This window comes from Perna viridis, chromosome 2 (assembly GCF_037379345.1).
Source record: "Perna viridis isolate PV_CMFRI_1.1 ecotype Kerala chromosome 2, ASM3737934v1, whole genome shotgun sequence".
NCBI classification, from domain to species: Eukaryota; Metazoa; Mollusca; class Bivalvia; order Mytilida; family Mytilidae; genus Perna; species Perna viridis.
The window spans coordinates 38,378,067-38,402,233 of NC_142446.1; the positions used below are offsets into that span (position 1 = coordinate 38,378,067).

Consider the following 24,167-nt stretch of genomic DNA (forward strand, 5'->3'; position numbering starts at 1 on the left):
ATAAAAGATATTGATAAAGAATAACAGTGTACAAAGTTTAATCAAAATCCTTTACAATATGTTAATTTTAAGGTGTTCACAAGGACACTTTAACAAAATCCTTTACAATATGTTAATTTTAAGGTGTTCACAAGGACACTTTAACAAAATCCTTTACAATATGTTAATTTTAAGGTGTTCACAAGAACACTTTAAGTTAAAGATACCAAATATTCAAAGCCCATGACCCAATAATATAAAGACAAAATATACCTGGTTAAAGCTTTCAAACAGGTTTGTGTAATTCAAATAGATCAAGAAAAGGGATTAAAAAGACCAAGTGTCATCAATGCAAAAAAATTGAATTCTAAGGTACATGTATGTATAATGAGAAACAAATTATAATACAATAGGTTTTGTTTTCTATTTATGCACAAATAAGCTTGATATATTGTATGAAAAGTGTTCCATTAATGCTAAATCTTACCCCTGCCTGTCCAGAAGAAGTAATATTTTCATTGCTTGCTGAAATATTAGGAGATATTTTTTATTTTAAATAAATCAAATTATATATTTATTTCCACTTAAAAAAGTACTTTTTAAAGATTTTTCTAACAAATAATTATTACACTATTGAACATATTTAAATTTGGTTCTTTTTAAATTTGAGTTCAGTGGAAATATTAATTACACAAATATATTTAACATTATTTAATTTATTTTAATCAGCAAAAATTAATTGTTTGCTAATGTGAATAGGTTTACTAACTGAATTTCTATTTATCTATCACTACAGCAACCTAATCATTAATATATGAGGTCACATGATACACCCTTCCTTTTTGGAATTGAAAGTCCCAAAACTTTTTAAAAAGTCATTAACAATGAAAACAAAAAAGGTTTCCTTTTTTTCACTTCAAACATTCTAACTTTTCTTTAAATACATTTCTTCCTATATTACACACAGACAGATGTATAGACACACCAACAGCAGTAAATGCATTTATTAAAAGACAGGTACAATAAGCTATACACAAATTTGTACTAGGTTTTTGAAATTATTTGAATTATTTATCTCTTAACATGTCAAATTTCAGATACACATGTCAGATGAAATTCAATGGAAATTAAACTTACCATGATGACAACTATCTCCTTGACTTCCAAGCTGACAGAAACATGTACTGGACATACCATCTGTGTGACAATGTCCAGAATGTTCACAATTTTTAAATGTGGGACCAGAGGGTGGGCATTTTCCTGAAGTAAATTAAAAAAACAATTCATTAAATTTCATTAGTACGATAATTGATTGCTTTGTAAAGCGTTCATTGGCTGAGGTATATCACGATTGGTTACTGCACAGGACCTTGGTCTCACTATCAAATATGCAGCCCAACTAGTATATACAACATATATACACTAGTGGGGCGGCATATTTGATAGTGAGAGCAAGCACATGTGGTTACTGCATGTATAAGCAGCAGAGAACTTTTGAATTACCAAACTCTTTGTTTCCTTGTTTATACATTTTATAATGAGATAATATTTGGAATTATGATTTGTTATACAGTTATAATTGCAAATAAAAGTTTGCAGTACATGATATTACTTTAGCCCTAATTTAATACATAAGGAGTACCTGTTCTTCATGAGGTACCAAAGAACTATATTATAGCAAAAGGGTGTTCCACAGAGAAACAAATAAACAGAGATTTGTAAGAATAACATCATTTTTCTTCTTAGACCACTAACACTGTACAACAATGAGTCAGATATTCCAAATTCATTGGAGCTCTGCATAAGACACACGATTTATGAGTTCATTGTTTTGTGGATATAAAGGAAATGTTGTGGGTCAAAGCCAAAATGTTTAATCAGATCTATACAATTAATGCAATCACAATCCTTCAGTGTTTGTTCTTATATGTAAGAAACAATCATTCCCATTTTGTACATACCCCCTTTCAAATGTTTTGGCACACTTATAATTTTTTCTTCAGCTAAACCACTGATTTAACCCTCTCTTTTCATAAGCCTTTATCTTTCAACCCCAATTAAAATCACCTCTCAAATCTACTAGATGTTAAAAGTTTGAAAGACTATTAAAATACAGAATAAAATGTATCATGCTCAGATTTGGTCCTAGTCTTAAAAATATCATTTGAAAAAAATAAGGGGATAACCAAATAAAAACACAAAAACAAAATTCTATCAAAGATTTCTTGCAAACTAAACAAAACAAACCCAGCAGAACAAACAGTACAGAACATTACATTAGCAAAATGTAACAATACAAGAGTGTAATTTCGACTAAGCGTACTAGATATTGACTGGTCACAATATGCATTAGATTATACACAGAATATATGAAATTCCACATTTATGAGGTAGCTTGTACCACCATTACAAATTAAAAATACTTCTTATCATTACACAAAATTGAGATTTAATGAAGAAGGAACCTGGTAACAAAACCTACACATTTAAGCCCACTGTGGTCGATAAACATGAGCAAAGTTCATACAGTTGATGAAAATTGGCTTAAAGTTAGCATAAAAATACAGTCTGCAAAACTACATCAATATTTTCTGCATAATATTTATACCAAAATTACAGCTTCATGTAATCCTTAATCCTTTCTTTGAAGAACACTTAGATCATTAACAATTTTTTTTTCAAGTCTCATATCAAAATAGACTTTTTAACAGCCTGTATTTGTAAAGGAAAACAGCACACCCTCATAAAATGCTAAATTTCACAAATCGTGACCGCAATATATTTGTATGAAAATTCTAATTTGAAAGTAGATTTTCCTAAAAAATGATACCAAAAGTAGCCATATTATATTTTGGTGCACTTAACCTAATTATCTGAAGACTTTTTAAACTTCTGCTACCTTACTATGATACCTATATATGACTGAAAAAAAAATTGCAGGTGTGTTAAAATGAGTAAGAAAAACACATGAACTGATAAGGGTAAAACAAAAAGTATACCCTCTTTATTCAGAATTAAGGTATAAAATGTAAAAATCTGATAAAAGCTCAAAATATATTTACCAATCTGACAACTATTTCCATAGTACCCCTTTTCACACAAGCAAGAATAAGTGCCATCAGCCTGTGCTGTGCATAGTCCATCATTCTGGCATGGATTTACTGGACTACAGATATCTAAAATAAAAGTGAATGCTGGACAATATATCACATTCTGTAAACAAAAATATTTTACTGATAGCTTGTTTAAGTTCATTGTCAACTGAAGAATTAGTTTTAGAACCCAAAAAATAACAGATAATACAGAATTCTAGTTTATTTACATGTTGAATCAGAGGTTTTACTGAGGTTCAACAGTATAAACACAGTTAATACACAAAATTTATGGAAAATTTTTTTTAAAAATTTCCATAAAATTTATATGCAATATAGTTAGCAGGAAATGAATAATTTCAAAAATGTCTACCCTAGACCCTAGTTTACGGTTCAATTCATACAATGACATTTACAAAATGTACATAATAAAAAAATATCAAAATTTAATTTGTTTTTTGTTTTGTTTTGTTTTTTTCATCTGAAAGTGCAAAGAAAAAGCAAATAGAAAATGTGTCTAAAGAAAGGTAGATCTGTGAGATCCAACTTGTCAGTCTTAATATTGGTCTACCAAAACACTTCAGTGTGGCTCTGTCTGATTATCACCATGTAATTAACAGTGACATACATGTTTTTGTTTTTAATCCCAAGTATTCTAAATGTATTTCATCGAACATTTCAAGAATCCCTGTAATATTCTTTACTCTAGGATACTGTATATTTTGGTATCATTTTAATTGGTTATAGGGAAAAATTATGTCAACATTTGGTGGCACATTTTCCAGTATTTTTTTCATATTAAATTGCTAATTAAACTTTAGCAGTAAATATCTATTTGATCCAACTTTCAAAGACACTTCATTGTTGAAAATGTTGTTTTTAAGGCCTTCTGAAGGGTTCCGGACAAAATATCTTTGTGTAAAAGAAATGCATAAATTACAAATTGTGTGCTTTGAGGCATAGCTATTGTTAGTTATCTCAAGTAACAATAAACAAGATTTACCATACATACTTTGAAAAATCTTAAGGATGATAATGAAATTTAAAATACGTATGATTTTACCTTTACTACTTTTAGATATTTGGATAGTAAAGCATCTGCTTTCTCCATTTACACTGAAATGTAAAATAAAAAATGCAAACAAACATAATAAAACATGTATTTTCAGCACTCACATTGATGTCAATGCATGAGCTGATTATGATGGGTTGATAAAAATAAAACAAGAGGCTTCCAGAAGCCTGAATTGCTCATCTGGTTAAACTTTGCCTTTTAAGGGCAATAAATTTAACAAGGAGTTGTGCAACAATTTTTATCCAAGAAGACTTTGGTAGGAGGATCATTTCAGCAATTGAAAGTTTCTTTCTTTCTATCATAGTTTTCAAGATATTGGCTGAAAACTGTAAAAAAAGTCATTGTTTACCTTTCAAGGGCAATACCTCCTACTACGAGTCATCTGACAACTTCGATCCGCAGAGAATTTTGTAGGTCCTATAAAAAAGATCATTTCAAAATTTGAAAGAATTTGGCTAAACCTAACAGCGGCCATTTTTTCAACGGAATAAGTATCCCCACAACAGGTCTATGCAGGATACCCACAGGAACATTCATACCAAGTTTGGTTCCAATTGGTGAAGTAGTGTCAGAGGAGAAGATTACCGGTAGTTCTGGTTCAGGCAAATCATCGATAATACACAACGTGGCACTACAGTTTTGAAAGAAATTACATTAAAACTAGCAAAAAAAACATCGAAAAAGGGCAATAATTCCAACATGGCTTAACTGATTACAATAAATATTTCACAACAGATAGATCTGATCATGTTGAACACTTTTACCTTGTCAGAATTTGGCTAAATCTAACAGTACTTGAGATATATGCAAAAAGCTGTCTGACCCCTATGTTCTATTTTTAGTAATGGTGGTCATGTTTTTCAACAGATCAAAATCCCAACATCAGTTCTATGCAGGATACCCCAAGGAATACTTATACCAAATTTGGTTCCAATTGCTCAAATAGTGTCAGAGAAGAAGATTTTTGAAAGAAACAACATTAAAAATAGCAAAAAAACATGAAAAAAGGGCAATAACTACAACATGGCTTAACAGATTAAAATGAAATTTTGACCATAGATAGATCTTATTATGCTGTACACTTTTAATTGTGTCAGAATTTTGCTAAACCTAACGGTTTTGGACATCTATGTGAAAAGCTACTGTCTGACCCCTAAGTTCTATTTTTAGTATTGGCAGCCATGTTTTTCGAAGGATTAAAAATCCCCACATCAGTTCTATACAGGATACCCAAAGGAACATTCATTCCAAGTTTGGTTCCATTGGTCAAGTAGTGTCAGAGGAAAAGAGTTCTGAAAAATTGTAAAAGACGACAACAATAGACAACGAACGCCAAGTGATGGCAATAGCTCACATGGTCTTCGGTCCGGTGAGCTAAAAAAGAAGACTAGATATGTGAGTGATTTATTGCATGTTACCCTTGCTTACAATTAAACACTATGAATATTTGAATGTGTTTGACTTTTTGAAAACACTGGCCAGCAACCATATTTCTTCATTTATTTCTGCAGGTAGTGTGTAACAAGTATTCTAATATGACTTGCTTCAAAGGTTTAGACCACAGCCATGGTAAAAAAGTGAGTAACACATGACCAACATTTTGTTCAACACATAGACACTGTCTTTTCAAATATAAACTAGTCCTATCAGAATCAAAATAAACCATTTATGTCGCATAAATAAAGACACAAATGGCCAGCCCATGGTAGAACAGTAATAAATTTCCATGATTTATTTCTTAGTTTGAAGATTGTACAAAAATTTAAGTATCAGTCTTTCTAAAAATCAGACAGGATGTGTTTCATGCATGTCAAAAACCCAACAATTTCAGTTTTATTTTTAGTTCAGAAACAGTTACTGATCTCATTACCAGTCTTAGTTTCCCATTTGGTTGTTGCGCTTTCGAGATAACAATCATATAGACTGTACATGAAATTAGAACTTTGCAAGAGTTCTCGGATTGGCTTCATTTGGTTGATTTTAGTGGGAGATGAATTTATGATTTTCTAAAAAGTGCAGATCTGAATGCAGAAAAGACTGTTGTTATGTGAAAGTATAGCTGATGTAGATTGAAAAAGTATTATTTGTTTGGTGGGTTTTTCTTCACCATGAATCACTTTACCATTGGCAGTGTCTGAATTTCATGTGGATTGGTACTTAAATGCAATGTAAACAATTTTAAATGAGCATGTCATTTTAGAATTTAAACATCAATGCATTCATTCCTGTAGGATTTCTATTGGCTTAGGTCTTACTGTCTTGTTCTCCATAATCAACATTGGAGTGGAGTTCTTACCTTGCCAGAAGACAAAACTCGTGTTCGGTACCAACAGCCAGTCCGCCTGTGTTGAATGCTATGTCACTATGACATACATCTGGAAGACGGGATCGGTATACTTTTATCTTATTTGGTCCAAACAAATAGCAAGGTGATCCTACTGGAACATGAGGGACCAAGCTTTAAAATAATAATATTCAAATTAGTTAGAAAGATGCCGCAATAAGCCTCAATATTAACAATAACAATTTGGCTAAAATATGTAAAAAAAAAAATTCATTTTTTTTTCTTGAAAAGCAATTTGACCAACAACTCTAAACTATTTTATGTATAGTGGAAATCACATGCATTTTCTCATTTGTTCATTCAAAATTCTGTTTTTAAGGCCTCAGTTGAAATGTGCACTGGCATATTTTACACTGTCATATTATTGAAAGCTTCACTTAAAAATTCAGGATTAAGGAGTAGATGTTGCTGCATGTATTATTACCAATTTGTTTTGAATGAGGTGTATACATTAATATGGCACTGAGAATCCTTGGCACAAAGAATGACTGAATCTGGTGGCAGAGTTGGATTCTCAAAAATTCTTCCATCACCCTGAAATTGATTTTATTGCAGTTTAAGCTGAATGAGAAAAATTCAAAATAGTTATCTTTTAATGATTGAAGATATTCCTGCATTCATTTTGAGAGAAAAAAATAGAAGAATCATAAATTTCTTAAATAGTAAAAAACAAAACTCATGAATGTCTCACCATATATGATCCACAGATTTGTGTTACAGATCAAGAACAGTGGGTTTAGATGTAAACAAAGAGTCAGACAGATGGATAAAAAGTAAAATCATAAGCTTTTTTATATCACAAAATACCAAGATTTCTGAACAAAAATGACAATTTTTTATGGAAGATGACCCACTGTGTACTGAAGCATGTAAATTTAAATTATATGTGATAGATATCTAAATTCTTCAATACTCATGTAAAAACCTATTAATTGGAAAAATATCAGACTAACTGAGGATGAGATAGATATACTTTTCTTACCTTAATATTCAAATAATGAGTTCAATAGTGAAATGTATATTGCATTATAACGGATATTAGACTATAATGTACCCTTTTTTGTATATGCATTGTAAATGATTATTCAAACCCTACATCACACCCCTTGACCTATTCCACGTACCCTATATCACACCCCTACACAGAGCACACTTGTAGTATTGTTAGAATATACATGTCATATATGATGAACAGGACATGCCGGTGGTCCTTGGGGGTGATATAGGAGTCTCACAAGATACAGATTTTGACATATAATATTCAGTATAATTTAAAAATGAAGTTTTGGTTAACATTAGATTTAATTCAATATCAAATTAATTTGTTGTATCCATACAAGCACATAAGGATGTCTCAAATTTTCATTACATGTAATAAAGGGTAATGCATTTAAATTTGTAAATGTTATATCTTGTAAGCTTGTGCAATATAATAATTGCCAAGTACACTATTTACCTAAATAAATGCAATAACCCGACACATGAAAAATTGCAATATATGTTTGAATTTGTTTTTGTAGGACTGAAATGGAAATATATGTTTAGTGTCTATAAAAATACATTGAAGGAATAATCAAGGGAACCAAGATTCTAGCGGAAATAAAAAAGAATGTAATCCAGGGACAAAGACCAGACATGGAAAACAGACAATCACAACAAAGAACATAAAGTAACTAAAATATTACGTACAAAACAACAAAAGTAAATGAGCAACTCAGACTCCACTAAAAACTGGGAGCACGGACCAGGTGTAGTGGTAGGAAATACAGTGTTTTCCAAAGTTTTATGAAACTGTGCTATATTTATATATAAGTCGTTTGTCTACCCCAGACTTGACTTTTTATGAGCAACTCGGCGGGTGTTTCTGGAAAACCAGAGGATGCTTACCCTACCGGTGCACCTGGTCCACGCTCCCAGTTTTTAGGGGAGTCCGAGTTGCTCATTTGCTTTTGTTACTTTGTATGTATGATTTTAGTTACTTTATATTCTTTGTTGTGTATGTCTGTTTTCCATGTCTGGTCTTTGTCCCTGGATTACATTCTTTTGATTACCACTATAACCTTGGTTCCCTTGATTACTCTTCCAATGAAACACACTAACATGATTTTTACTTACTTGTCTTTCCATAAATCAATTACATGTACTGGTAATTAGTTTTTAACATGTGTTTTTCATGGCAGTCATAACACATTAAAAACACATAAAAAATATATATTTTTTCGGGTGTCTTCAAAAGATATGAAAAAAATATGCTGCAAATTTTCTTGCATATAATATTATTTATGTATGAATCATGAACTGATTCCAACACATATAATTTGTTAGAACAGTCCCTTTTCATGAAGGGAAATAAAGCATTTCAAGCCAATCTGCAATTTTTACTAAACTACCAATATTCCCTTTGTAGAAAAATTACATAGAAGGAATGATAATATAAACAGCACTTACAGTGACTTCCTTTCGTGAATATTTAAGAACTGCAAAAAAAAAAAAAAAACAATAAAATAGTACATGTACATTACAGCAAAAAAACTAGAAAAAATGTGTGCTCACTAAATCCAGACCCCCACTTCCCCATTCAATAACATGCTCCTTTTAACCAAAATCAAAATCTAAAATAGGAAGTGCATAATAGGAAAATGTACATTATCTAATAAAGATTCTCTGAAAATTTCCTCAAATTACATTCAGTGGTGTAGGAAAAGTAATGAATAAGAGATGGGTATCCCTCTACAGGGGAAGGAAGGAAGTATGAACAAACAGCCCTATGACTGTGTACCCCCAACTTTGCATGTGTAAGTATAAAATATATAGATGTAGTTTTCCTACTACAGTATCATGTAAATAGAAAAAAAAGGTCAAGCCACCCATTGTTACAGTGAAATTTATAAATCAGACATAAATAACAATTCATACAAATCATTTTTCACTGGACTTTGCTAGAAAAACTCTATATTTCATAGCCACTTCTCATTCATTATCATCCATATAAAAGGGGACTTCAAACAATCCGTAAGTTTAGATCTTAAAAGTAACAAGGTTATATATTTCTTGTTTCTGATATAGAAGCTCCTCCTTATATTATTCAGGAAAACCTGCTTTAAACCTTGGTTAAGTACTTGTACATGTATTAGCAGAGATAGATGACAAAATATTGCTCAGTCACAGAAGGACTTAAACAATTTTTTGAGTGGCAACAGCAACCTACTGAACCAACTTTTAAAATTTTATACATTGCAACCTGTAGTTATCAAAAGAGTTCTTGAAACAATACACAATGCAAGTATAATGAAAATTACCTTTTCTTTCAACCAATATACTAAAACATCTTCTGTCAGTAATTATTTCATCCCTAAAAAATGAGTATTAAACCTGCTTATGTCACAGATAAAGTGCACAGTTAGTTATCATGCATAATTACAGAAATTTAAGTAAATATATACAATTACTAAACCTAGATCAGAAAGTATATATAATTCTTAAATCTGACCAGTAATCTCCCTTAGTTTATCAAATTTTATTATAAATAATTTCAGTAAATTAGTATAAAATGATGAAATACTGGGTGCCAATTATAAAATACTTTTATTCAATATGATGAAATATTGTACTTGAATTTCTTCTTGACATCTACAGATTTTTTTCACAAATAATTACTGATCATGAAAATAAATATAATGTAAAAATAAGTACATTAACAGTATATCTATCAATATATCACAGTCAATGCTCTAAACAGTTTTTGCCATATAAATTTCTGACAAGCACAAACTCAAGAATTTTAATGTTGATAATCTGCAGAAATAATTCAATTTAATGCATGAAATTAAATTAATAAAATTCAAAAACAGGTGGAGAGGTCCAACCAACATGACTGGTCTCAATCTCCTGAAATGAAGTGGGGATGTGTAACAGGCTTTGGAGTACATATGTGTGCCAAGAAAATTGTTGCTTGCCCCTTTCAAAGAAGTATATACTGTGAATAAAAGACATCCATTCAAATACATTTCATGCATTCATGCATCTTTTTCATTATATACAGCCCATGCACGTCTATATTGTGAATAAAAGACATCCATTCGAATACATTTCATGCATTCATGCATCTTTTTCATTATAAACAGCCCCATGCACGTCCATGTGTCAAAAGAATAGGCCTACAGCAGCGCTAAGCTTGTCGTAAAAGGTGACTAAATAGTGCTCAAAACCCTGATCGGGGGCTGCGGTGCTCCGCCCATAGAGCAACTGGGTTGTGTGCCCCAGGTGATGGAATGAGGTACCCCTGGTATGCTACATGCTGGGGTCATCAGGCCATAATACGGAAAAACTGACTGCAAACCATAGTGGTGCAACGTGTTGGGAAAGATGTCACGTTCGGTTCCTTGCAGAACGTTAAAGAACCTTACTGTGGTATTTGCTCCCATCCGCAGAAATGACCCTTCATACTTGTAAACTACCAATGAACCATTTCGCCTACTGTACAGCTGTGTTTTTTTTTTTTTTTTTTTTTTTTTTTTTTTTTTTTTTTTTTTTATGTGAAATGAATGCATTCTGCGGCAAATGGTTCAAACCAATCGGAAATGATAGGAGCAGGAACCTATGTGCTCCACCTCAAGAGGCTGACCCTACCCCTTCTCCGTATTTCCTGTGGCAAACAAAATTTGTCGACCCTCGTATTTTTCATTTCATCATTTCATGTTCCTTTTATCATCTATGTCATATTCATTACCTGGACATAGCTGAAATGTTGCTGCTTGGGCATCAAACACCAACAATCAATCAATCAATCAATATATACAGGTTAACAGTTCATAGAGATACACAATATCAAATATTGTACTTAAAATAGTAAAGCATATTTTATGACAACTAAAAGCAATTTTTCATACTTGCCAACTACACGATTTACTCGTGTTTTCACGATTTTGACCATTTGTCCCGCTAACACGATTTTTCAGGTCAAATTTGTCCAAAAACCAGACTGACAAAATTACCTGAAAAACTCTGTATTCAAACCCTATTTTCATGTTTCATCTCATTTCTTTGATTAGAAGAGCCATAAATCTGACAAAAGGTGTTAATGCATTAAACTTAAACGTAAGTGTTTAAGACATATGCACTAGTCACAGAAAAAAAAAAAACTATGTAAAGGTTACATATCACTAATTCAACCAATGAGCTTTTAGAACGTACAAAAAAAATAATCTTACACAAGTTTTAGTATAGTGCACTTGTGTTATGTTGCTGTGGAAAAGGTGCACATTAAATCTGCACAAGTGAGCTTGTGTGTAGCGGGGAATTATATTTCCTTTATTTCTACATAAATGGTCACTGTAACTTACTGAATTAAATATTTTTTATGAGTTCTGCATGAAGACCCCTTTTTCTGAAATGTAGGGTTTGTTTGTTTGTTGGGGTTTAACGTCCGAGCAGCAATATTTCAGCTATATTCAGACGATGAACATGAAATTGGTGATAATGTGAACATGAAATGATGATGAAATGAAAAAGGAATGGGACACAAGGACAAAGGGGTCGACACATTTTGATAGCCACTGGAAATAGGAAGAGGTGGGTAGGGTCGAGCAATCTAGCCTCCTGTGGCGGAGCCCTATGGTTCCTACTCCGGGAGAATACCACAGTAGGGTTCTTTAACGTGCGAGGAACGTGGCATCTTTCCCAACACGGTGCACCACTATGGTTTGCGGTCAGGTTTTCCGTATTATAGCCTGACAACCCCAGCATGCAACACGCCAGGGGTACCCCATTCCACCACCTGGGGCACACATCCCAGTTGCTCTGTCGGCAGAGCGCCCTAGCCCCCGGCTAGGGTTCTGAGCACTATTTAGTCGCCTTTTACGACAAGCTTAGCGCTGCTGTAGGCCTATTCTTTTAACACCCGGACCTGCACGGGGCTGAAATGTAGGGAAATTCCCATTTTATATTGGTAGTAAACCCCACATAATATTTTCAGGGCTATTTGTGTACACATACAGCTTTTAGGCGATGCATCCCAGGCGCTTGTTTCTGTATATGTGGGGGTAATACTATCAAACAGGGGTCGACTATCAATGCCTAAGTAGAAGAAGGTGGCTATCTGCACAGGCACTGGGGTCCAGGATTTTTAATTTTAATTTAATTTTTATTTCTAACTTGCTAATAATGAAAAACAATGAATTTTCGACTTTTTGCAAGGGCAGATCCCGAGGACGGTTCACAGGGGCTTATCACACATCAAATATGCAGCTCCAATAGTATATAACCTGAATGTATGGATAGCAAATGTAAAAGATAGTTATACAGCATTTTAGTATATTTTTGCCCATTTAATGGATCCTACTCACGACCTCAAGTCCCTGTGATTGTGGAGTACATATAAAATGTTCATTTCTCGCTTATACCCGGGATGCATATAGAAATATTGCAAAGGTTTATGGGGTACCTTTCCTGGTTCTAACCATGGTTTCGTTGTTTTTAGCTTTAAAGGAAATTTATACAGGCATAGATATTAAATCAATTGATTTCAGGTTTACGGTATATATAGCGAAGCAAAATAATAGGACAAACTGTTCTTATTGCGACAAGTCCTAGTGATCAAGACATTTGCCAGAACTATTACAATTACTGCCACTCCACATTACTTACTGTATAATTTTAAAGCACACAGAATGCATTCCAATTTGAAACAACTTGATTGCAGCATTAACTGACACGGTACCAGTATAGGTATTGATAAATCCTTCTACTTCATACTTTTGGATGGAGCGTTGAAGAATGGCCCTCGAAGCGCTGTCCAGAATCATATCTGTTGGAATTTTTTCAAGTACGACTGATGGTCTGGTGCTACAATTTGAAATAACTAGTTATATATTTATTGTTTTGAAAATGTAGTTGGTTTTAAAATTTTTTAATACATGGATATTTTGTGTTCTTTAAATTTTCTTATTGTACATAACAAAACGGATAGTCTAGATGTGTTGATCAACCGAAGCTAAATATTACTTAGTAATCCAGTAAACATATAGATATATATAAAACACACGTATCGAAAGGAACATATGCGCGCGGTACAGTGTATATGTTAAAATAAATGTGTAAATTAGCTATATAATTACTGAAATTTCAGTAAATATGATTACTTAGCCACTTAGGAAATATGTATAATTCTAAATTCTGACCAGTATTTATGCATTATAACTGATTTTTTCTAAAATCTTTGTTAATGTGTAGAAAATTATGAAATAGTAGATACCAAATGTTTGATCAATTGACTCAATATTACGAATTAATATTTATTTTACTTAAATTTCTACTCAGCAACTGACAGATTTTAACTAAAATTTAAATAGACAATAAATAAATTACAATGAACTGTCATGGAACTGACTCGACTGTTGAAAGTGAGGGCATCCCTCGGTGAGAGGTTATTCAGATTTAAAAATCGTGTTTCACAACTTTCAGCTCTTAGTGCTGTACTATTGGAAGGAGGTTGCTTGGACAATTTTATATCGATGAAAATATTGCATAGATAGAAAATATTTCGATTTGTCTATGTACGTGTACAACGACAACAGTACAATAGGAGTAGGTGTAATATCTTTAATTTTCTAGGAAAATTCTTGGAAAATAGATCTTTCCTGAGTTCATGATGTATAAAATCAAATTATCTATCAAAATTATGCCAAATTTGAGACGTTTCCGTTATGAAATTACATGTAGAGTCGAATTTATAGGGCTTATTATAGAAAATCCCAATTTCAACCATTTTTGATCAATTCTGACTATGAATATTGGCACAAGTCAACAAAAGAACTCAGGAAGTATCAATTATGATAGTACTAATTGAAAATACCAAATTAGCTTTTTTTTATTGAAGCATAATGTGCATTAAGTTTTCTTATTTCTGAATTTCAATTATCTTATATTTATGAACCAAAGACAGTAACGTTATTTCCCGCGATTTGTTACGTAATAATTGCCGGAAGCGGCAACTCTTGTATGGAACGTCTAGAAACTAAACGTATAGAAAGTTGGTCGTCTTATAGTTGTCTTTCACCGCTCAACACTCCCTAACTCGTGGATCGTTATGGTGTATCCATCTGCGCCATGAAAACTGATTTATTCAACGTGTCATAGTTTGCCTTTCCTCGTTTGTCTACCCCGGACTTGACTTATGAGCAACTCGGCGGTGTTTCTAGAAAAGCAGAGGGCGATTGTCGTGGTAAGACTGAAGCCCATCTCTGTTTGATGATAAAAGTATCGAAAGGTTTGGTAGTATATTCTGCAGATCCAGCAATTGAAGCGTTGTTTTATGGACTCTTGTGGAATTTTGGAATCCATTACATACACGATAGATCACAATCAACTTCTTTAGTAGAGAGACCAAAATGGTTAGCACAGATTTATGTGTTTCCACTGTCTCTTCTTTGTAGAGTGTGGTAGCAGTATAGATATTATTATATCCCCGATTCGTGTGTCCGTGTTCCTGTTTGCTTGGGTCCGTAACATTTTCCCGCCGCAATTTTCTCAGCAAATTTCCATCACAGGGGCTTGAAATTTTCACACATTTATCCTATAGGTATGCCATATTGTAAGATTTATTTTCAGAAAAATTTGACAACTTCCTGTTTACCAAAGACTTTTTTGCCTTTAATCGTTACTGAAAGTGGGGACATCACTAGTGAGCTTCTTGTTAATGCTGTTATTTTCTACGTCTAGGAGGTTTTTAATTCGAGCCTGACCCTGGCATATTTTTATGTCTAGTCTATTTGTTTGGTTAAAATGTTATTATTATAATGTATTTCTTTGTTTCAATTACCAATTACTTGCGGTATTTAAATATACTAAAAGTAATCGATTCGTGACGTATCTAAAATGACTATGTATGAGTACTTTTTTAATGAACAAAATACTAAGAAACTCTTGAATTTTTCATGATTTTACATGGGAAATGTAAGAGTCAGTAGAGTAATTTTTTACTGTATATTTAGCTAATAAAGGTCTTAAATATCAATTAATTCCATTTTTACCCATTATTCCAGTAAACAAATACAGGAAATTTGCATGGATCATGATCGTCAGCCCCTCCAGAGAGTGGATCACACTTGATTACCGATCCTGGTGTCAAAGTCGGAGGAACAAATTTCGCCTGTTAATGATAAAAAACAGCAAATTTATATTAGAATAGTCACAAAACATCACTGAGAAATTTTTTACAAGATTAAACAGTAACTGTTCTATTTATAATATGATAATATGTATAATTTATATTATAAATAGAATATTTATAAAATGAAATAAATGACCGTTTATTGTGATAGTCACCCAACCACAGGCGCAATTTGGGCACGGATTATCGAAACCATCCAGTCCCAATAAAACAATTTAAGTTATAATATGTTTATGAAGGACCCATGGCAGGGTGTGCATTTTTCAAAATGAAATCCTTACCAACAACTATATAAGCCTAAGCCTGGATAACCACACCAAAACCCATGGATGAAGCAAATTAATGGCCACAAAATCTATGTACTCAATACCTTGTATAGAAAATCGTTAACATAGTCCCATATATATGTCACGCGTGGTAATTTGTATCAAAGGAAAATTACACACCCAAATCTACGCAAAAAGTACCCAGAGCAATGCATACGGATCCCGTATACTAGTATATAGAGAGTAACCCCCGGGAAATATCTTTGCTTTCCATTCTATGACTATCACGGACAGCTGATTTAAACAATTATTACAAACTTATAAGTGTTAAATAAAATTTTCGACAAATCAACCGTAAAAACATTAAGCCTCAATCGGACCTGCTCGACCATTTCCGCTACATTAAAAAATAACCTCAGATGCAGAACGAATACCAAGAATTTTGGCGCGCAGCGATGATCTAAGAAAAAAAATAGTGGTAAAAAATTCAATTAGTTTAATATATTTTTTAGATTTAGAATCGGATCGGACAAAATTCGGACAAATTCTTCAGCCTATAGTGCCTCCGAGGTTTTTCTTTTGTGTAACGAGAAAGTCTAAGGAGTTTCGATTGTGAAAGCCTATTGCAAATCACTTTGATCATTTTTTACTTAACAAATATATCCACAGTATAACCTAAAATAATGGTGATCGAATCAATGACGGTTTACTTTTCTAGCACTTCCACTTAAAAAAAACATTTTGCTTTCCTCTCCGCGGTTCAGAATTTGGATTTCTTGTTTTATCACGTGCATGGCTTCGAAACACGGCAATACATTTGTAAAGGGAGAGCATGATTCGACTAACAAAATTACATCGTCGCCGCCTATTATTGAACCATAGAACGCTAGGCGACAAGCAAGCGACAAACCGATGGTGTCTTCCTCGAATGCCAACATTTTATACGTTACCCATTCCTTGAATACCAACAAAAATATTTCAATAGATGTTTATGTTATAACAATATGTGTTTTTATAACAATTAAAATGTTTTTTATTAGTGTTTAACTGTTGAGGTGAATTAGTGCAGTTGAGAAATGGAACATTTTATCACTTTTTTATATGGAAAGTAGCAGATTTTTTAAAATATGTAAGAATATAATAAAATTGAATTATTAAAAATTTGCAAAAATGTAATAAAATTTTACCATTTTTTAAAACTTTTATTTTGAGAAATGTATAAATTATATACAAAAACATTAAAGAAATTTAGAAATTTGACATCAATAAACGTTATTTCAAACTTTGAATTTTATATTTATGATTTATTTTGTTCTTAATCATTCTAACGTTTTAACTAATCAATATGAATATATTTATTAATTATAAAATTGGATAATTATTAAATCGTAGTAATAAGAGTATAATCCTTACATCACAACCAAAGCCAAACACAATATTTAAGTGCTATGAACCATTTGTCAAAAAAAAAAAACAAACAAACAAACAAACAAACAAAGTAGTGTGATATTATTACATATACCAAAAACAAAACTATTCTGAAAAAAAAACATAAACCACTTACAGCAAAAACAGATCTTCTACATTGTGTAGCAATTACTTTATTAAACTGAACAAAAACCTCACTTTTATTAACTATTCTAATACTGGTATTTCTACATAAAGAAGCATGATAGGTTGAAATATCTTCAAATTATTGGAATATAAAAATAATTCAAAAGTCTATTGTGCTATACATGTACATGTATGATTTTGTGAAGAAATGCTTAAGTAGAAACAGTCAAAAATAATAAGATTTTAACTACGGGAATAACTATCTGAAATATGAACTGAAATAAGTCACCTGTAATTTATCTATCTGTTAATTAGTGTGAATGTTTTGATAAGTATACACCTTTGTTGTGATAACCACTGACACCTATTCCTTGAACGCCAACAAAGTTTTACAGGTACATTGTCGGTGGATCAAATGATGTTGGCATTTGAGGAATAAACCAAACCGATTTGGTTTAAAAAAAAAAAGGTGTCTTCTAGCTATTCCAACATTTTAAAAATATATATTCTGAATATTCCTACATGCAGAGAACAATGGATGTTGTTTTAGTAGGTTTTGTTGTTTTAGTAATTATTACCTAATTAATTTTACAGGTAAATTTGGGATTCAACATTGGATTTAAACATTTTATTAGCAAAATTGTAATGTGTTTTAGAGAAATGTGGGGCTATTTTTGCCAAATTTATAACTTTTTTCATGGTAATAAACATATAAAATATAGACTTAAAATGTTGAAACATTGGAAAGAAGATAGAGACTGAAAATTAAATTCAGTTAATTAATAAACAAACGAAGAAGCCGTCCATGCCTGCACCTTGCTCCAGTACCAAGCCGATGGTAAACGTGTCCCAAGAAAACGCAAATACCGAGAGGTCGACTCCAGACTGACAACACTAAAGATTCGTCTACAGGACCAGGAACTCACATCAGTCGTTTGCTTACGCTGCTTCTCATCTTTTGCATCTAGAGTAGACTTGTGAACTTTTGATTAGTGCTTGAGCTGTTGTGCTTTGTATGTTTTATTTATGCATTTATTGTATGATTCTTTTAAACAAATCATGTGTACTTTAACTTTATTTACTGCTTTTTCATTTATTTACAATGTTATCAGTGCTTGAATATTATGTACTTATAAAGTGTGTATTATCAATGACTTATTGTCATCATGAATATTGAATATTTAATAAAATTGTGAAAAAAAAATCTTATTTTTTTATTTGTTAAAAAAGAAAACTGTAAATGACACCTAAACACTTGCAAGTCTAAAAGTCATAAGAATTTTCACATAAAACCTTTACAGATCCCAAATAAAATTTGATACATACAGCAAAAATGTGACAGTTAACTCCAACACATTTAGAATTCCAATAAAATTTTGTTTTTACAGTATACACAAACTTAATCCCTTGTTTATACAACCGTTCTGGCTATTCCTGCATGGATTTTATAATTTTTACCTATAAATTTTAGAATGTTGGAATAGCCAGAATAAACCAAAAAAATTATATCTAACCACCTACTACAACACAGATAGGCCGTCCTGCCACACATTGTATGAAAACTGCTGCAGACGAGAATTGTTACATAAATCTACAGTGTATGGTCTGATACCATGGGTTTTCCCTTAAATTTGCACAGATTCAACTGTATGTTTCACATATTAAATTTGTTATATATCATTCAATAGACAATTTCAATTTCTATTCCGTGAAAAAAAAAAAAAAAACAACAAACAAACAAAACAAAAAACAAAAAAAAAGAGAACATTGACATTTTGTAAAATTTTTAGATAAATAGAACGTACGATATTTTTGCATATTCATCATTCAGACCACAGAACCGAAAATTCAGTGCATAAAAAATATGAGCAGATAAGTTTTCTTTTGTAATAGATGCCAAACCAATCGGAAATCTCTAGCCATACTAATACACTAAAAAACGCACTAGGCAGAAGAACCCGTCAATATGTTTTTTTATAAATGTCCGATCCAATTCTAAATCTAAAACTTATATTGAACTAATTGAATTTTTTACCATTACTTTTTTCTTAGCACCTCGCTTCGCGCCAAAAATCTTAGAAGAATTATTGTTCTTTATTTGTAGAGATGTCTAACTAATTTTTTAAATGCCATCTGGTTATGGAACTACTTTGATACGCGTATCACTACAATTCCGGTAATAATTTTCAAGAAGAAATTCCCCTTTCTGCATCCGAGTTTATTTTAAGTGTAGTGAAAAGGGCCAAGTTGCCAAACATTGATTGTTTTATTTTAATGTTCACGTTGCGTCTGTTTTTTTTCTTCATAGGAATGAAGGTAAATAATATTGCGCTTTTGCTTTCAAGGAAAATGAGCGAAGTTAATGATTCTTGTCTTCGTGAACGAGAAAATACATAAATATATCAAATGAAACCAAAACTTTGTATAATGATTAGATGATAAATATTTAAACAAGAAACACAAATTTGCCTGTTTCACAAAAAAAAAAAAAAAAAAAAAAAAAAAAAAAAATGGAATGCAGGATCGCATGAAATCAATCGTCGAAAAGTTGGTCAAGAGGTCATTTCTTAGTATCATCCTTTGGGTGTCTACTGTAAAATTTGTGCCAATCATGCAAATCAAACAAATCTTTATCAAAGTCATTTCCATTGAAGGATAAAAAAAAGGCTATTTTACTTGTTGAGCGAATCAGACCTCGCGATTGAATTCTCCATCAAATGGACAAATTTGGATTTAGAAGTTTTTCAAAAATTCTTTATACTAGACCTTTGTCGTTGTTAAACAAATCTCAAAGCAAATATCCGAGAAAGCATAATGCTTAATTGCCTGTTTTCAATCAAAAGAATCTACAACGTATATTGAATATCTGGAAGTTTTAAAATGCACATGATAACAAAGAATTTATGCGAAAGCCCATAATAAGTCAAAACTCAGTTTTGTATCAATTTACTGAAGTATTTAATTTTTCTATTAAAAAAACCAAAACAAAAAAAAAAACAAAAAACAAAAAAACCCCAAGAGTCTAAAAATTAACCAATTATTTTCTTCAATGAAAATTTATCACATACAGATCAAATTTTGCTTAGAACACGATTATTTTTATTTTTAACCCGACAACTTAAAAAGTATGGAATACATGAAATATATTTTTGTTCTATTGAAATTCACCTGGCTGTGAATTATTTTATTTATAATGAAAAATTAAAAAAAAAGATATATAAATCCAGGACAGACCTATAATACTCACATTTGATTTATTCAATGTGATTTTAAGTCATCATCATTTCATTTTCATATTCTAGATCAAAATGCGTTTTAGTACATCAAAAGTGAAATCTGTATAGTTCTGGTCTACACAATCCTCCTGAGAAGGGTTATGCTAGACCATGGTCTTACGTAGCGGACCATTTAATAAAACAAAATGCAACGATACTAATGAAAAATAAGCCAGTCATTATTTGTTGGCAAATTAACACTCAATGATTCTAAATAAAATAGATTAAAAGTATGTCTGGTTAAATTAAATTTTGATGGGGTATAAATCAAATATATTGCTTCAAAAACCTGTAAGTAACACATCATGTATCTTGGTATTAATCTTAAGTTTAAAAATTGAATTACCGAAGGAGAGCCATTTATACTGATTTTCAAGTATAGTTTATTACGTATTGTTTATCAAATCTCTCTCTCTCTCTCTCTGTTTCTCTCTGTGTGTGTGTGTGTGTGTGTGTGTGTGTGTGTGTGTGTGTGTGTGTGTGTGTGATTATGTCCTATTTTCTGTTTATTATGTATTGAAAAGGCAATAGTTTGGCATATAATAATATTAAAATTAAGTTTGAGAACTTAGATTCTTGAACACAAACTTACATTAAGAGCCAGCCTTTCTGGTGTTGAATCAATACCTGCAATTAATACATCCACATCAAGAACATTTATCTTTAAAGAAAACATTTTTTTCATACCATAATTTACTTCATAACGGGTAAAATAATATTACCAAACTGATAGGCACATCTCTAAGCAATAGAGACAAAATGAATAGTAAAATAAAGGATAATCCATAAAACAAATGGCAATATCAAGGGAAAAAAATGAAAAGTTTGAAAATAGTGTAATCCACGTACAATACGATTAATTGATTACCATTCGTATATATATACAAAATAGGTACATTGTCGAAAATTATTGAAGATATGTGATGAGGCGACGGAACGGGTAGGAAATGCGAGGCTCCACCAAGCTATTTCCCCCGTTCCAAGCCGAATACACATATCTTCAATAATTTTCGACAATGTACCTATATTGTTTTTATCCTGTTATATTAATAGTTTTGTGCGTGTGTACATTTTTAAAATAAAATTTTAAAATTCATATCCCCTGAAGAGCCCCGATCGTTAAACCCGAAGAAAAAAATATGACTCAGTAAATATTGAAATTCAATCCGCACCATATAATCCGTCAAAGCTGTTTGAAGAAAATAAGCAATGTATCAAAATTTATTTAATTCCAAGAGACAAATAAGTAAAATGAACATAAATACAAATATTTTGAATGTTGTGAAGTCGATTTTAAGAACATTAAAGTTTTGAAATTCGCGAGAAAGGTGGAAGCTGACTTGTTTCTGTTTGGTATATGGCAGTAGAGTTCAGGGGTGAAATTTGTGTTTAGGCAGTAATAAATCCAAGACCATAACAATTTCTGGTCATTTGTCTCTTCAAGAGTGTTATCATATTGTAACGATTCAATTTCTTTACGTGGGGACCAGTTTATGTTAAATTGTGACGGACACCCTGGCTCGGAGTCCGACATGACTGAAATGACAGGGGAAGTCGTCTGCAAACTGATAATGAATCAAATCTGAACGAGATTTAGGATTTGCTATATATATGATGGTGAAAAAAATACTAACAAAATCATTATTTGGTTTACATAAAATCTCTTATTTCATTCAGGTGAAAACGAAACAAAACAGCAAAAAAAAAAAGATTAACCGGATACGCAATCGCAATTTGTTTATATCGTGTCTACGGTTGCGGACATGATTAATTTACGCATACCAGAAAAAAATAGTTCCGCCGATCACGTGAGTGGGAGGAGCCAGAAAGTGGATAACCTGCTAATGTACGGATACAGCATAAAAAATAACCGTATACCTTTATTCGTTTAACAAATAACCTCATTAACCTCATTGCAATATATATATATATATATATATATATATATATATATATATATATATATATATATATATATATATATATATATATATATATTACCTACCGGTGAACTTGGTCCATGCTCCCAGTTTTTAGTGGAGTCCGAGTTGTTCATTTACTTTTGTTACTTTTTATGTATGATTTTAGTTACTTTATGTTCTTTATTGTATATGTCTGTTTTCCATGTCTGGTCTTTTTCCCTGGATTACATTCTTTTGATTACCGCTATAACCTTGGTTCCTTTGATTACTTTTGAACATGTTGCAGTATATTTTCCCGACATCATGTATTTCATTATCATAATTGAAATTTCATAAAGTATTATCTCCTACAATTAAAAAAAAGCATATTGAACTGCCTACAGATAATCATTAACCATTTATGATACAACTACTTACTTTGAGCACACAGTGACCCCAGGAGTCCTTGAGGACAGATGCATTGTTTAAAACTAGAGTGTGCCCTTTTCACTAGAACACCTGAATTACAGACCGCTTTTCTCACAGGATCTAATATAATACGACAAAATCCGTTAAGATCAAATAGTTGTCATTGTAAAGCCTAAGATAAGTGGAATGGTCATTTTGATGAATGATTTCGTGGAACAAAACGAAAACTTTTTTTCAGAAGTCTATGCTAAGTAACGATTTTTAACTTGATGACTGTCCATTTTCACTTATCAAATGATTTGCAATAAAATAATTCAAGCCATGAACATTGTAATAATTTTACTTCCTTATGCTAACACAAACGTTAGAAATAAATATAAAAAATAAATTAATGATCATAATTATATGAAACCAGTTTTATCATCGGTTCGTCAAAGAAAATGTGAAAGTGATCTTTGTAAATCTCACTCTATAAATAAAGGAGATAATTATATAATACACAATTTCTTGTCATTAATTACGCATGTATATTTGTATACTAGTATTACTAAGGATATTAAGACACTTCAGGACTTCGGGGATAAGAGTATCTCATATTATACAAATTCTTTGAGAAAAATAGAACAAATAAAGTGTACTCGTTTTGTTCTTTTTTTATTGCAAAGCAATATTTTTCATTAAACAAAAGGAATTTTGATCTCATTTATATCCAAAATCAGTGTATAGATACATGTATTTCTGCATGGTTACCAAAGCAGACAATTAGCCATTAGGGTTAAATCAAATAGAACATTTGGTTGGAATATATCCTCACGATGCTTTCCGTTGATTTTACTTCAATCTTGATTTGGATATCATATGCAACACACTGAGTAAACACATATTTGAAAAAAAAACCAATTGTTTGCTGGTACAAAACAATCACTTACTGGTCATGTTATTGTGGTCAGATATTTTCTCCTGCTATTGTAAAAGCTAAAAATAAATTTGTATAAAAAGCAGATGCTTCAATTTTAGGGTAGAAAATAAGCGTTAAAAAGCCAAAAAAATCCCCAAAAAAACTATAAAATTTTAGTTAAGTAT

General features: G+C 31.7%; 1 protein-coding gene across 3 annotated transcripts in view; it reads right to left on the reverse strand.

Annotated features, from left to right (window-relative positions):
• The window catches only part of LOC148624949 (uncharacterized), a 189,631-nt gene that overhangs the window by 140,954 nt on the left and 24,510 nt on the right, over positions 1–24,167 (reverse strand). For all 3 annotated transcript variants that reach the window (XM_088568099.1, XM_088568098.1, XM_088568097.1), the window contains exons 17-28: positions 23,094–23,204; positions 21,347–21,381; positions 15,520–15,638; positions 13,136–13,333; positions 9,790–9,842; positions 8,939–8,967; positions 6,915–7,024; positions 6,443–6,604; positions 4,135–4,187; positions 3,042–3,155; positions 1,117–1,239; positions 467–504 (exon numbers count right to left, since the gene is read on the reverse strand). In XM_088568099.1, the coding sequence (XP_088424225.1) occupies positions 467–504; positions 1,117–1,239; positions 3,042–3,155; positions 4,135–4,187; positions 6,443–6,604; positions 6,915–7,024; positions 8,939–8,967; positions 9,790–9,842; positions 13,136–13,333; positions 15,520–15,638; positions 21,347–21,381; positions 23,094–23,204 (1,145 nt within the window). The remainder of the gene's footprint in view (positions 1–466; positions 505–1,116; positions 1,240–3,041; positions 3,156–4,134; positions 4,188–6,442; positions 6,605–6,914; positions 7,025–8,938; positions 8,968–9,789; positions 9,843–13,135; positions 13,334–15,519; positions 15,639–21,346; positions 21,382–23,093; positions 23,205–24,167) is intronic.